Below are 16317 nucleotides of genomic sequence, written 5' to 3' on the forward strand. Positions count from 1 at the left end.
ATTTCATGGCCTGTAGGCCACATGCGGTCCATGGATGTCCAAGCCCAGTCCGTGGTGCCAGGGTGCGAGGCATTGGAAACGGGAGGATGGTGTTGGGGGGAGTGGCAGTTGCCCTCCACAATAGTCCCAGATTCTTAAGTGACCCTCTTAGGAAAATTAATTTAAATCAGCCCTGGTTTAATCAATACCAAAAGTTATTAGAAAGTGAACTTACTGATCTTTAAAAGTCTCCACTACAGTTGTGAGCAAGATGGCTAATACTGTTGTCTCCTGGTGTTCAAAACTACAAAAATCCACTCTCATGTGGTTTCTTTACATATCTCTCCACGTATCTGGAGCATTTGTGGGTAATCTCCTATCTTGTCCTTATCTGGAGAAGTTCCAAGGGACTGGCCTACTCACCACTTACTTGGTCTTTTGCAGAGGCATCTACAGTTCTCCTCTCTTGGAAGCTTCAACTATCTTAAGGAAATAATTTGAGTCAGATTCTTTTTTTTAATGGGTTGAAATGAGTGTCTTAAATTAATTTAAGGCTTATGGCACTATTACCTATGACTCATCCAAAATAATGCAAAATCTTGTAGGCTGAAAAATTTTCCTTTAACTACTCAGAAGGGCCATCTAAAAGTGCTGCTGAAATGATTTTTTTGAGGGGGGGATAATGACATCTGGAGCAAACTTTATTAATGGATTATAAATAATTGATCTTGGACAAGAAACTGTCCAAAGGAACACAGGTAATCTAGGAATAAGTACATTATAAGTAGGGTATTAACAGTAAAATGAAGAAAAATATATTCAATTCTTTGCTTTGAATAATATTCTTCACCAAATTGTGTTGATAATATGCTATTGATAATTCAGGTATAAATTGTGCACAATATTTATGGGAGTTTCATATATTCATGCACCTTAAAGCAACTTGGAGATTCTGTGATTCTGTGGCATGTTAAAACATGCAGATCTATTTTCATTTCTCACAGGAATTTGAACTACTTTATTTCTCATTAAGCAGCGCACGGATCTTTTTTAGAGCAGATAAAACTGCAGCAGAAGAAAACCAAGATAAAAGAGACAGTGAAGGTTAGTAGGAAATATTCTGCTCTCTGGGGAGTTCTGGCACTGAATGCAAATTGTTTTCCATTCCTATGTGCACTAAGCTACAAATCCATGGAGGAATAAATACTAGTAAAAAAAATAGCTTTCCATTTCTATGAGCCTGAATTTTATTATCACCAATTTAGAGAATGAGTAGGTAATTCAGACTAGTGGAATAATTCACATTAATATTGTGGTTTTTCACTGAACAATTTCTAGAAAACATAATGAAATAGTAGGCTATTATAGGTATCCTTGATTTTCAACCACAATTTAGTTCAAAATTTCTGTTGCTAAGTGAGATCGTTGTTAAGTGAGTTTGCCCCATTTTATAACCTTTCTTGCCACAGTTGTTAAGTGAATCACAGGAATTGCTAAATTAATAACATGGTTGTTAAGTGAATCTGGCTTCCCTTTGACTTTACTTATCAGAAGGTCACAAAAGGTGATCCCATGACCCTGGGATGCTGCAACTGTCATAAATATGAACCAATTGTCAAGCATCCAAATTTTGGTCATGTGACCATAGGGCTGCTGCAATGGTTGTAAAGTGTGAAAAACAGTCATAAGTCACTTTTTTCAATGCTGTTGTAACTTTGAACCATCACTAAATGAATGATTGTAAGTTGAGGACTACCTGTAGTGCTAAATACAACAAAGATCTGTAATACTTTAAAAATAATGCATTTATTATAGCCTAAGTTCTTACGTGGCACTGTCCATTTCATCTGATAAATGGAATGATGTTCTTTTGGAAAGTATATATGTTTAGAAGAGAGAATAATAAACAGAAAATAAAATATAGGAATTTCAGATTGTGGGATAGTCTATTCACAAAATAGTTTTAGAGCGTGGCAAATTTTTGCATTTTGAGGTAATTTACATATTAGCTAAGATGTTTGTTGCTATTTAGATAAATTTCACTCTTTTATTTCTACTGATATTCTACCCCATATAAAAGCCCTTCACAAACATCTGTCCATTGGAAATTATTAGTTCAGAATTAATTGCACGAATGTGTAAAAAGCATCTATTTTTTTACTCAATGCTGAAAATATAAAATAGTTAAAATAAGCTCTTTTTGTATTATAGAAGAACCTGCAAAAACAAGCAACGACCTTTCAAATTCTACTTCTGCAGATCCTCTTGTAAAATGAGAGCTCTGGTATGGTTAATTTATGGATGTGATTATATGGCTTTTCTTAGTAGTGTTTCCAGTTTAGAAGCTATATTAACATAGACGTTTAAGTTTTGAAGCATTCAGAAATATAATTTATTTACGTTCCTCCAAAACGGTGAGGATTCCTACCCTAAAATTAATTGTACTTTTTCTATGTTTCTGGCAAACCTTGTTTAAATTGTAGCATCATATTGAAATTGAATTCCTTGATATAACTGTGAATTCTGATTATTTATTTTATAAAGGGGGGGACAATAAATTGCACTGAATTTGGATAGGCTTACCTATCCAAAAGTAATGGGTGAGAAAATAATGCTTACTTATTGATTCTGGTTCAGGGTGAGTTCTTATTCAACACAATGGCAAAAGTAAATGGTATTACCTCAGTGAAATAGTGTAAATAGTGTAAAAGAGAGCTGTGCATAGTGTAAATAGTGTAAAAGAGAGCTGTGCATATTTTGAAAAATGATTTGGAAGAAGCAATTTGCATCAGCCAGCACTTCTTTAGCTGTTCTTTAAAGCTGATTTTTTTTCAGGTTTCCTCAGAAGAAAGGAAAGCATGTTACTTTAAGAGAGGTGTTTTTTGTGGTAAATCCCTGAAACTGCACCTTTCACACAGATGCCTACTTTAATGAGTAGCTGAGAAGTGCTGTCTTTGAATGAGGTCTGAATTGTTTCTTCTGAATAATTTTCAACGGGTGCAGAGCTCTACTTACAAAGTGCCATTTCACCTATTTTTTTTCCAAAATGCTTTTTTTTTTTTTAAAAAAAAAGTTCTGATTACCATCTGACTGCAAAAAAAATGAATAATAGGAACAAACTAAAAAATTAAAATTTAAAAACAGACAGCTTTAATCTTTAAAAAGAAATTTTCAGTTGTGCTTGTCTACTAATAGATTCCTTTTCTCCTTCATTCACTTAAATCTGCTCCTGGGGATTAAGGATAATTTGGGGAGGCAGTTGAAAAGATGAACATTTCTCGGAGTGTGTAGCTTGATTTATTTGTTGCTTTATGTTTTGTAGAACTCTAGAGCAACTGTGATTTGTTGAAATGAATGGAACCAGATTGGCATAGATCATCCACCTCATCGGTCTGATAGTGAGCCAGACCTGCTGTGAAATATCACATAATTTATTGTAATACTCACTAAGGACTGTATTTGGAGTTCCAGTCAAATATGCTACTTTGATCCAAGATGTGATTGATAAGGGGGAAAATTTGTAATTAGAAAGTTTTAAAATATTCTTATACCTAATGGATTCAATAATACTAAATGTATAAAATGACATCCTTAATATGGTTGTTACTGCTTGCTTCCCAGTGCATATAATCCCCGTTGAAAAAAAAGACTAATTCATAGATTTTACCAATTAGACTGCTGACTTAAATGGACAACTTGTAATGTCCCAGAGACTGTATAAGCATACTAAACTTAAGGTAGCTATGTGCTGTAATAAACATACTCATTTTCATACCTTTTTGGCATTTAATTTGAGAGACTCCTATTTTAGATATAAGGATAATTGTACAGTGTTAACTAAACTAACATCTTTGTGAGATACTGGAAAAAGCATCCTTAATTGTCTAGATTCTAAAGTATATGCAATGTTATTATGAATATGTAAACATAGAGCTTTGTGAATATAGGATGCTACTCTTACAAAAAATGAAACTGTAAAACCTAGTGCAAAAATAATTTGGGCTTTGAATTCAACTGAGTTCTTGGAAGTCTAATATTGTGTCCTTCTGCCACAGAAAGAGTTGTTATAGTGCTTGGGCTTTCAGTAAATAAAAGCCTTTCACAGCTGTTATATATGTTGCAGATTAAATGGGAATTAGGAATTATTTAATGTAATTGTATAGGATCAGTGGTGGGTTCAGTAAGACATGGAATTATTGTTTGCCTTCTTCTGTTTCATCTTGTGAATAATCTGTCTTCCAACATGGAGACAGTAGCTTTGGCATCTTCTCCATGTATTTTATTTACAAAAGCATGCCACAGAGAGATTTTTCTCTTTCAAATTCTTAATCTTTATTTGTAAGGAATCTTTATTTTCTGTGAAATACGTAATTGAACACAAATGTCTAGGTCACTTCCAGTAAAGGTTCTCTTAGCTGTTACATGGTCTTCCAAAATAAAATCACAAGGCCTACCAGGAGTGATAGGGATTGACTCAGCAATGCCATGAATATTTTGTACATTTGTATGTTTGAGCTTTTGCCAAAGTTACTGAAGGGAGATCCTGTTGTCATTGAGTTACTCTGACCTATTCCATCTATGTTCACATTCTCAGGAATGAAAGAGACAAAACTATAACATGTCTTATTCTAATTCATTTACAAAAACAAAATGAAACAAAACAAAAAACCTGTTACCTCAATACTTTTTTGTTAGATGTTCTGTACATAATGTTAATAAATGAAACTTTGAAAAAAAATGGATTTGTATATAATGGTCACAAGCCTGGGATGTTTTGACTTCTTTGCTGTATCTTTAATGAGAACCAGGTTTACCAATGTAGATACTTCAATCTACAGCTAAAACAGAATGCTAAAATTGATTTAATCAATTTCATATGGCTAACTGAAATATAATTTATTCTATAGTAAGTTTTGAAATAAAATTCATTTAGAAATATGCCCCACATTCTTTCTAATGGATAAAAAGTGAAGTATACTTGTTTGAATATAATCATTGTCAGTCCGTTCTAATAGTTCTTTATTTATAGTTTGATCACTACTAAGATACCTCTGTATGGAATCTATACAATACAGAGTAATATGACTAGGCAAATTAAGAGGGCACCTTCTGCTTCAATCTCTAGAGCAGCCAAAATACGATCTATTTCTGTTTCACTGCATGTAGTTCGTATCAACTAGATTGGATGTTAATATTAACATGGGAACAGCTTCAGCTAATATAAGCTTATTGCACTTAAATGATTTGATCTACTTATATTTATTGTACTAATTAGAACAATTTGAATATCATTAATACAGAAAACTTCAGTACAATAATACACTTTCAGAATCTCTACTGGCATTTTTCTAGTCTTCTAGTTTAAAAATCTTAAGATGTTATTAAATCATAACATGTCCTGTACTATAATTTTCATAATTGAACCGCTTTCTCATCTATTGTTCAGGCTCTTACTTTAGCCATTATTGCTGAAACTGCTGTGGTACGAGATGTGGACCTTGTTTTAACATTAAAACATCATATAAACGATTAAAGTTAGATAAAATTTTTCATAAGATCCAGCTATCATTGTAATTTATTTACAGCGTGTTTTTAATTTAAAAGAGTAAACCTAAAGCTGCCAAAGCAGATATATCCAAATTTGTGCTGGCTCCACGAGGAAGAATGTCAATTAAAGAAGATAGTATAAGCACTGCTGTGCCCAGCTTGATTTTTTCTGAAGAAACTGCTTTTCCCAGGGTAGTGTGAAAGTGCTTCTGGTGCTGCTTATATCTAGGTTTGAAGAAATTGTTTTGTCTGAGGAATGGAGTCCATCTTCTTATCAAATTTCTAAACTTTCATGCGAAAGTAGGAAAGTTGTTATCTTGTCTTACAAAACAGTGCAAAAATGTTAGCCAACAGTCTTATTTGAATAGCAGTGATAACCACCCACTCTTTTTTTCAGCCTTGATAAATGATTGAGATTCATAATAGCTCTAACTTGCTTTCTGGTCCATCTATTTTCTATTCACTTGGGTTTTTTGTTTTACATTATCACAAATTAGGCACTTAATTCTGAAAGCTTAACTCAGATAAAAGTATAAAAATAAATATTAGTAGAAACTCTTATTGAATATCTTTCTAAATCGCCTAGTTTAAAATAGCTTTCCCATTACTTTTCAAAAAGGTATACAAATAGGAGCAAATAAAGTATTTATCACTGAGATTATATTCCAAACACTTCAATTCTTCTACTTATTTCAATTAAGATGCAAAATATTAGTTTGTCTGTGAAGTGCCTCTGTATTTTATTCCAGATTTTCAGAAACTTTGTGCCCTGTGCAATTCCTTCCTCTCTACTATAGCTAGAATTATGTGAAATAGGTGTGTATTTATTTATAAATTTTGTGAATGCATGTTCATGAGGAATTAATTCTTTGCTGGTAGCAGTGATGACTTTGTGGTCCTCCCATCAGTAACAAGATGGTTTGGTACTGAGGAAGAATTTTAAAAAGACTGTCAGTTTTCTATACCAAAAATTTGGATCAAGTTCTCATCTCTTGGTGTTTCTTCTAGCCCATCTATGTTGGACCACAGCTGAGAGCACAGGGCATTCTCTCTTATGGGCACCATCATCTCTCCACTGAGAGAAATTACAAATTATGCTTCTGACTCCTGTCCTTCTCCATGTACAACATTGTCTTCTTCTGATTGGTCATTCAGTAACTTGAATTTTCCATCATTAGTCAGAGGCATGGATGATATTAATTGAGCTAGAGCTTTTGGATCCTATAATTAAAATGACAAATGAAAATTATTCAAGGCAAATAAAATCTAGTTTCATGAATGTCTTCAAAAAGCAGCCTATAAATCAAGAGCCAGTTTCCTTTCTGTTGTGTTCCCACACCAGACCAGCCACTAAAAGCCTTTGCTATTTATGCCTGCAGTGACATTTTCTCTAAAGTTCTTATAAGGTACTGTATATCTTAACAATTCACATGGCTAGAAAATGTTTTGTTAATCATCTTACAGACATTGTAAACTGACTTCATATTTTTACTTTCCTGAAGTCAGCTTTCAGTTGACATTTTTAATTCCAACTGAAATAATATCTAGAATCATTTTCATTATATTGGAATTCTTTTAACATGATTCTATTAGATGATGGAGAAACAACAGTTCTTAACTGTTCATGTGCGTGCAAAAATTCCTGTGTATATTTCTTGAATTAGACTAGAAAAATGGAAATCAAATAAGGGTGGCCTAATTTTGCATACTTGGGAGTTTTAAGATTATTTTGGGTACTCCAACAAAACAGCTTCCAAAGTTAGTGACATAAACACCTGCTTGTTAGAAGACAAAATGATAAGAACACATCCTGCAATACTTGATTTATGCTCAGGTGGGTGTGTAAAACTATAAGCTCCAAACAAAATACTGGATTCCAGTCATGTTTAATGTATAATTTCTGAAGGGGTCTACATGGCCCAGGAAACTCTCCCCCCCCACACACACAGACATTTTAGTCAGTTTTTGACTTCTGCCTTGACTAAACTGCCTTTAGTTTTCTTGACATAATTTTAGAATGATTTACCATTGCATACTTCCTAGAGCTGAGAGAAAGTGACTACCCAAGGCCACCCAGTTGGCTTTGTACCTAAGGTAAAATTAGAACCCATGGTCTTTCCGTTTCTAGCCTGATGCCTTAACCACAAAATCAAACTGACTCTTCCAAGAAACAAACTCAGTCCTAAAAATCATGCTGAAGGCTGCTGTTATATCAAGACAATGGGGGGGGGGGGAGGAGCAAATAGACAACCCAAGAACTTGTCAAAGCTTATTTCTTTGACCTTGTATTGACCTTCATAATCCTTCATTATAAAGCTCATTTTTTCCTAATTTATCATCTAATATTTATTGAAAACTCAATATGCTTAAGTTCAGCGGAAGTAGATACTTAACCTGTTCCATATCTATAAGCAAATTAGATGCTAGTTATCTATACCTGGTTACTGGCTGAAGGTCTCCCTAAGCACATCACATGCACAATGCTGGCACTATACAAAACATTGAAATCATTCAATTCAATACCAAGAGTTGTTATTTAGGTTTATAGAATTTACTGTATAGAATTAGCTCCAGATCATATCCTCTTAATTCTAAAGTAAAGATGATTTGTTTGAATTCTGTGTAGTCATAACAATAAATACCAGAGAATCAAAAGCAAGATTTAATTCAGAGGATAAGGAGTATGAGGTTAAATATATTACCTTTCGAGCCTCAATGATTTCTTTCCCCAGATTTATTGCATAGCAAATCTACAGAAGAAACAGAAGCTGCCTTAATACCACTTACATTTTTTTCTTGATTAAACTACCTATTTAAAACTGCAGATAAATGGACAAAGCTCAGTATTTCCTGAATAATTTCTCCTATCACTGGATCTGGATTACAGGTTCAGAAAACATGTGGCAACATTCCCAATAATAAAATTAAGACCACCAAACAGTCTGTGAAAGCTTTACAATGCTGTACTAACAGCATTTATGACAAGGAAAGATGCTTCAGACCGTTGCTGAAGCAACAGTTTTCTGGCACTGGCAGGAGTTTAGAAGAAATGTTTACTTCCAATTAGTTGTCAGGCACTAGCCATATAACCATCCAGATACTGACTATAATGCTCATAATACAATTAGCTATGACTAAAGGAAATTGTAATCCAACAACCTGTATAAGGAAACACAAATCATACTCCTTTCTATGGTACTGCTGCTCTATTTCCAAGCCATAGGTTGGAATTAACAAATGAAATTCTACCAATGGGTCATTTTAAATGGATACCATAAGTAGAAGAAATTATTCCATTTCAAGGCCAGTCACACTCTCAGCCCAATTCACCTCACGAAGTTGTGGGGAAAATAGGGGGAACGTGTGTTGGGTATGTTCAACTGCCTTGAGTTATTTGTAAAAAATAAAATAAAAGCGGGCTACAAATAAACTGCTATCTTGAGTTATTTTTTCAAATTATAAAGGAAGGATAAAATAAACTTTCTTGAACTGAAATAAGCCCATGATATCAATGTTACAGGTACTCCATGACTTACAACTACTACTGGACCAGAATTTCAATTGTTAAGCGAGTCATTGTGTAACTAGACCTAATTTTGCGAACATTTTACCATGGCCATTAAGTGAATTGATGTGATCATTAAGCGAATCTGGCATCCCCCACTGACTTTGCTTACCGGAGCTGGCTGAGAAGGTCAAAGGCAAAGTCAGTGGGGGATGATTGTGATGATAGAATGCTACAACCATTGTAAATGTGAGCCAATTGCCATGTGCCCAAATCATGACCACAAGACAGGAGATGGTGCAACTTTTAAAACTTCAAGGATGGGATCTAAGTCACTTTTTTCAGCACCAATATAACTTCAAGCCATCGTTAAATGATCATAAGTCAAGGTCTACTGGTATTAAAGAGGACATGTTAGTTTGAAGGCTGCATTAGATTTTGAATCTAATTCAAAATTTAAATTTAAAATTATAATTTGAAAGTGGACAAGATCAGGATCAATTTTGGATGATTATTTGAAGAGTAACAAGCAGTTGGGAAGCTTAAGAATTGGAACTCCACAAAAAATAAAACAACACTGGAAATAAATCTCTCAAAATGTTTGACCCAATCCATTCTGAGGATTGCAAAAGAGGTGCTGCCTAGTTACACATTCTATACTCTTATAATGAACTTGCTGCTATTGCTGTTTTTATTTGACTGCATTTTACAAAACAGTTGGGTCATTAGCTCATAACATTGCATTTCACTGAAGAAAGCAGTTACATGTATGAATTCTAATTATACAACAAAGCTATTTCCATACCTTTTCACCTTCGGTGTTACTCTCAAACACATAAGCACTCATGCCCTCTTCACCTGGCAATTCAGAGGCACAAACCACAAACCCAAACAGCCTCTTGTTTTCCTTGTGAACAGCAAACTGTGTCACATTGGCTAGTTCAAACTGAAAAAGAAAGTGAAAATAATATAAATTTACCTAAATTCTCAGGGACTGCAATTTTTCTGTAGTGATAAAAGAAAGCATGTGCTTACATTTGATCTTGTAACTTGTGTTTGAGGATCTATCAATCTGTTAATGGAAAAATATGTTCAAGTTTAAAAGGCAATAAACTCCATCATGACTGAATCCAGAGCAAACCTTCTATAAACAATACAATTTTTGATGAAGTTGAAATTCCTGCCAATAAGGGATGGGGCATGGCATCTCCCTCCCCTTTCCAGGCCCTGAAGAAGAGCGATCAATAACTACCATTCATGAAGGCTAGCATTGCCTTCATCATCAGTAGTTTTTTTCACTACTTACAGCTTGGGATGCACAAGACTGTGACTATTTAGTTGAGTAATGAAAAGTATCAAGATGATTTGACTAGACATGCCTTTGATCTAGCAAAGCTCTTCTTAGGTTTTTAGCTCCTCCCACAGTTTTGTTGAAGGACCAACACTGGAGCAGATGTGCATCAAATAACAAAGTCTGCCTCCTCTCCCTAATGTTTTTTCTGTGACCGTTGATTCCATTCCTATAATCACTTTACAACTAAAACCACAGAGAGGGCATAAAACTAAAAGAGGGAAAGTTAAGTGGGAATGGATTAGAGAAGGCAAAGTTTGCTTACTTCAGGTCATTGCTGGTGACCAAGAGATGAGATTCAGTTGTACGGAAAATGTTATGAATGGCCCGAGCTGCCAACACCTGTCGCATTGCTTCATAGATCACCTCCACTGTGTGGTCAGATCTGACAGCCATAGAGCCCAAAAACCGAACCACAAACATGTGCTGCAGGAGTGACTCTGGGGGTTGTGGGGCAGGAGTAGGGAGGAGAGAAATGGAAGGAAATCTGTTTATACTGCCTTTCAACATAAGTACAATTTTCTTTAATAGATTCCTGCAAAAATTATTACTTCAAAAAGAAGTCTCCCCATCTGCAATATATTTCAAATCTCAGTTGACATAGATGCTCAAGTAGTGATAAATACTCTAAAACATCTAATATCAAGGCTACATTCATTTTGCTCATGGACGGCTGCTTTCTTTTTGGGGTAATATACCAGGTACTATACACCAATGAAATATGGGCAAGAACCAAAGCAGGCAGGAGCAGCACTTCCTTATTACAGGTGGTCCTTGTTTAGCAATCACAATCAGGATCGGCAACTTGGTCTCTAAATGAAGTGGCCACTAAGAAACTGCCACTGTACTTATCTTATTTTAGCTTTCCTTTGCTTTACAGACCTAGAAAGTCATAAATGTGAGATTGGTTGCAAAGTTACTTTTTCATCACCATTGTAACTATGTTGTTGTTAGTTGCGAAGTTGTGTCCAACCCATCGTGACCCCATGGATAACGTTCCTCCAGGCCTTCCTGTCCTCTACCATCTTCTGGAGTCCATTTAAGCTCACGCCTACTGCTTCAGTGACTCCATCCAGCCATCTCATTCTGTTGTCCTCTTCTTCTATTGCCCTCAATCTTTCCCAGCATTAGGCTCTTCTCCAGTGAGTCCTTCCTTCTCGTTAGGTGGCCAAAGTATTTGAGTTTCAACTTCAGGATCTGGCTTTCTAAAGTGCAATCAGGATTGATTTCTAGGACTGACTGGTTTGATCGCCTTGCAGTCCAAGGGACTCACAGGAGTCTTCTCCAGCACCATAGTTCAAAGGCCTCAGTTCTTTGGCGCTCAGCCTTTCTTATGGTCCAACTTTCAACAGCCATACATTGCAACTGGGAAAACCATGGCCTTGACTATACGCACTTTTGTTGGCAGGGAGATGTCTCTGCTTTTTAGTATGCTGTCTAGATTTGGCTTAGCTTTCCTCCCCAGGAGCAAGCGTCTTTTAATTTTTTGGCTGCAGTCACCATCTGCGGTGATCTTGGATGCTAAATGAGTCCATTGCTAAAAGAGGACTATCTGTATTTCCTCCTGAATTTCCTTACTCACCCTTTCTTCACCCAGCAAGACACTGGGAGAGAAAGAGACTGCTTTGACCAGAAGTCTGGTCCGATCATTTACAAAGCGCTTTTGAGATTAACTTTAAAGCTTGCACATGTATATAAGCTCCAGGTTGTCTCTTCCTATGCAGAGAGTGCATTCATAAACATTCTTTCAGTGGGGCAGTTCACATACTTAGTTATAAACTATCACATTCGGAGTATGAAATAATTAGCAGCCCCTTGCAATTATGGTTTGTAAATATGGAATCAATGCAAATGCAATTTTTATAAACTATCACATTCGGAGTATGAAATAATTAGCAGCCCCTTGCAATCATGGTTTGTAAATATGGAATCAATGCAAATGCAATTTGAGCACAAATGCTGGAGCTTATCTTTATTCATTTCTTTATTATATTTGTATAGCTTGAGAGTTTCCTCCTGGTAGGAAACTCCTCTCATCTCCACCCCCAGATTCTTAGCCATATTAGCACTAAAGGTATCCTTTCTCCAATGTTTACTGCTTACCCTCATGGAAATTAGACTTTCCTTTCCAAGCTACCACAGAAAAAAGTGCAGCAGTAAGGAAAGGTAGGGGTGGGCTACAAGTTAATTTTTGCACTCTTCTAGTCACCAGCTAAACTCTTCTAATAACTGAGAAATCGTGCAATGAGAATGGTAACTGTGAAAAGTGCCTTCAGTCATTCCATCCACTATTATAAATAAAGCTAATGTATCAAACGGGAAAAAACTGAATTAAAAAATGTGCGTGGAGAGTGGTATACCACGGGCACACTCAACATGCTTAATTGATACTAGGCTCTTTCCTCATTCTGCCCAGAGAATTTCAAAAATTAAAATCAGCCTAGAAAAGACTGCATGTCTCCATCCTATAGAGACCGGAAGCATTGCTGAGTTTTGCTTATACATTTTTAAGCCAAAGGAAATCATTATTCAGCTCATCCCACATTTAACAGCTTTTTGCTTACAGCAGGACAGTGGTGGCGAACCTATGGCACGGGTGCCAGAGGCGGCACTCAGAGCCCTCTCTGTGGGCACGCGTGCCGTTGCCCCAGTCCTAGGCCTTCAGCTGGGTTTTATAAAACCTTTTTGCTTTAGGCCTCCACCGCCATGTGGGAAAAAAAAAAGGTTCACTCAATCAATCAATTTCAACTTCTCGCAGGAAAAAAAAGATCTTGCAAAGTTGGAATTGATTGAACTTTTTAGTCCCACCCAGTCTGCCATTACCACCACAGCCATGCCCACTCAATTGGCCACGCCCACTCAGCACCCAACGATACATAAGTGGGTTTTGGGTTTCAGTTTGGGCACTCAGTTTCTAAAAGGTTTGCCATCACTGCAGTAGGACAATAAACAGACTACCAGGTAGTCTTAACAGCACAGGCAAAATAGCTTTGCCTTTGAAAGTGGGACATTAATCTGGATGACTTTGGAACCAAAGCAAAGAGTGATGAACAGTACTTAGGCATATCTACCTGCTTCATCCTCTTTCTCGCCATCTTCAGATTCTCCAAAAGGGTTGGTGCGTCTGCAACAAAACAGCATTTCTAAAAGACCATTTTCCAATACTAAGAGAAAAGTAAAAAAAGAAAAAATAGAGCTCCTTGTCAAAAGAAAGATTGTTGGCAGTTTGTACCTTCCACCCCTGTGCTGATCTAGGAACTCTGTTGCAGGAAGCACAATGTCAAACTGAATGGGAGTTCCAGGTGCAATTAACTCGTTGGGGACGAGAGCATCAGCAGACTCCTCAGGGACTGTCTGGTCATTCAGAATATCCATGTTCTTCCCCTCCTGGCTAAAGGAAAAGAGATGAGAAGGGGAACATTTGAAATATGCAGTCAAAAAGCACGATGGATTATTATGAATGGAAAAATCCATTAAAAATAACTAAAGTATCATCTTTCATGTCTTTTACTAGTTTCAGAGAATGAATGAGAAAGAATAAGTTGAAGAAGCAGAGAGTCTCTTTTAAGCAAATGCTCATTCGTTGGCATGTGACTGATAAATATACTATATGACCCATCTATTGTGTTGTGGAACAGTTCTTCACTTCATAAGTAGAACAGGAAATGCAGGATTAAATATTCCCCCCGGACAGAATTCTCTGCTTATACTAAAATTGCATGCTAAGGAAAAGAAGGCTTTATTTTCAGTGGGGAAGAACAAATCCCAAGGCAAATATGAAAGTACCTGGAAGAGTGACTAGCTTGCTTCTTCTCAAAGCTCATGATTGGGGTCACAGCTTGTAGTGCTGTCTGATTTAACCTAATGGCAACTGCCTGAAGTAAAACAGAGGTGCATCCGTGAGTAATACTGTTTAAAGTTCTTGCATAAACACAGAATCATAAGTAAACATATCTTATAAGGCAATACATTTGAATAAAAATTTAAAACCTGCTCACTTCTGGGTTGTCAGTCAGATAGATCTGTCGTGAAATGTTGTTGATTGCACTTATCCACTGTAACAACAAAGCAAATATTTAAAATAAGGCACCTGGATATTCTTGAATTCTTAATTGGTAGAACTGATTTTATCTAACAAATTGAAATCTTCCCTTCACAGTGAAATGTTTTACCTCCTCATATTCCTTTTTGCTTTCTGCCTGGAGGGTTATGCCTCTAAAAAAAAAAAAAAATACACAGCCATTAGTATTATTTCCCTGGATTATCACATACATATCATTCATGCTCAAAACTGCATGAATGAAAAATACAACACAGTAATACAATTTGAGATCCAAAAGTTTGAATTTGCAGAATATTAATGTTGTGGCCTTAGAAATCAAAACAATCAAAATGTTTTTGATTAAACATTCTAGACCAAAGACCTAATGTTTAGGCCTTGAAACAATTGCAAAGAAAAAGCCATTTTCGTATTTTGTGCTTGACATATAGATACAAGGTTATTTGTATTTGCTGAAATATGCTTGTGTGCTTTCAAGTCAGTACTGACTCCTGGTAAATTGTCTGGACAAATCCCTGGAGTTTTCTTGGCAAGATTTCAGAAGTGGTTTAGCATTGCCTGCTAAACCTCTTCTGGTTCTAGGCCTGAGAGAGAACGACTGGCCAAAGCTACCCAGCTAGCTTTGTGCCTAAGGAGGGTCTAGAACTCAGTCTCTAGTTTCTAGGCTGGAGCCTTAACCACCTTAACCAAATTGGCTCCCATTTGCTGAAACAGTACGATAATGGCCCTAATTATTATACAATGCCTGAATTGTTCTTTCTTAGAATCTGACAACAGTAACCTTCTTAAATTTCTATACTGCTAAGTTCCAAATGTTATTCCTGGTGACTTACATTCAACAGGGAGGGACACTAAACTCACAAGAAGTTATTCCATAATATGGGGAAGTAACTGAAAAAAATTGCTATAGTCTCTGACCCTTGATTTCTTTAAACTGGAAAGCTATGTATATTGCCAAAACTATTTTTGCAGTAATTCCTATATAAACCAGAAAAACTTGATTTAGATTAAGTGGAGGAAATAAAGTATACAAAGCAGCTCAGTTAATGCAGCCTCGCCAAGAATGACGAAGCTTTCCTTCTAGCAGATGCCCAGCAGAAATCCTGACCCACATACGGTTTTCCAGTCGGAGTCGTGATCTGAAAGCAGTAACGTCGGTCTTCACAATCAATTGCCATTACAGAACAGTTGTCCAAATCTTGAATCAATCCACCAGCTACTGCACCCCTGGGCTGACACATCAAGTTTCCACCCTGAGTGAAGAAATACAGCCTGTCCCATGTGGTTGTCACAAGGCCTGTTTTGCTGCAAAAAAATAGACCATTTAAAGATTTTAAAAAACAGTACTGGAACATATTTGCCAAATTCGTTCCAACAAGCCCATCTGATTGTCTTCAGCACATGGATTTTTAAGACTATATTTTGTTATGGCTATGTCACTATATCCTAGTTTTATTTACTTCCAGGTGCTGGATTTTATAACACTGCTACATTGGGGAGTCAGGGTTCATTGTCTGAAATGTCCAGATCAGTAACCTACCTATACAGTTACTAAATATGGCTGGACAAGTAGAGACTGTTACTTTTGCCACCATTAGATGCATCCCACAAATGGAATTGATATTTGCAATGTCTAAAGCATATCTAGATATTAATAAACTTATATAAGCAGAGGCTAAATGTTCTGTACAGGAAAAAAAAGTAGTAGTTGCTGTTTTTCCCAGCTCCTCTCCCTGTTGAAGCCTACTGTGTATGGACCTTTAAAAAGTCCCTCATACATGCATATATGCATATCTGGATTCCTAGCACTTTAATTATTAGTGCATTTTTCCATAGTACAAGAAGCATCTTGGAGCTTCCGGTCACGGGGGTGCG

The 16317-nt window shown here is 36.2% G+C and overlaps 2 protein-coding genes across 3 annotated transcripts in view; one reads left to right on the plus strand and one right to left on the minus strand.

Moving 5' to 3' along the window:
- The window catches only part of WASHC4 (WASH complex subunit 4), a 41619-nt gene extending 36972 nt beyond the window's left edge, over nucleotides 1–4647 (plus strand). The window contains exons 32-34 of the mRNA XM_039338224.1: nucleotides 984–1083; nucleotides 2191–2263; nucleotides 3302–4647. Coding sequence (XP_039194158.1) covers nucleotides 984–1083; nucleotides 2191–2255 — 165 coding nt within the window. The 3' untranslated portion in view covers nucleotides 2256–2263; nucleotides 3302–4647. The remainder of the gene's footprint in view (nucleotides 1–983; nucleotides 1084–2190; nucleotides 2264–3301) is intronic.
- Nucleotides 4293–16317, minus strand: part of APPL2 (adaptor protein, phosphotyrosine interacting with PH domain and leucine zipper 2) — a 31232-nt gene continuing 19207 nt past the window's right edge. For both annotated transcript variants that reach the window (XM_039338227.1, XM_039338225.1), the window contains exons 11-21: nucleotides 15559–15747; nucleotides 14555–14597; nucleotides 14381–14437; nucleotides 14169–14257; nucleotides 13615–13773; nucleotides 13454–13506; nucleotides 10648–10822; nucleotides 10067–10103; nucleotides 9837–9977; nucleotides 8229–8276; nucleotides 4293–6747 (exon numbers count right to left, since the gene is read on the minus strand). In XM_039338227.1, the coding sequence (XP_039194161.1) occupies nucleotides 6619–6747; nucleotides 8229–8276; nucleotides 9837–9977; nucleotides 10067–10103; nucleotides 10648–10822; nucleotides 13454–13506; nucleotides 13615–13773; nucleotides 14169–14257; nucleotides 14381–14437; nucleotides 14555–14597; nucleotides 15559–15747 (1120 nt within the window). In that variant the 3' untranslated portion in view covers nucleotides 4293–6618. The remainder of the gene's footprint in view (nucleotides 6748–8228; nucleotides 8277–9836; nucleotides 9978–10066; nucleotides 10104–10647; nucleotides 10823–13453; nucleotides 13507–13614; nucleotides 13774–14168; nucleotides 14258–14380; nucleotides 14438–14554; nucleotides 14598–15558; nucleotides 15748–16317) is intronic.

The sequence above is a fragment of the Crotalus tigris genome, unplaced genomic scaffold, assembly GCF_016545835.1.
Source record: "Crotalus tigris isolate CLP2741 ecotype Arizona unplaced genomic scaffold, ASM1654583v1 scf7180000017694.5664430, whole genome shotgun sequence".
NCBI lineage: Eukaryota > Metazoa > Chordata > Lepidosauria > Squamata > Viperidae > Crotalus > Crotalus tigris.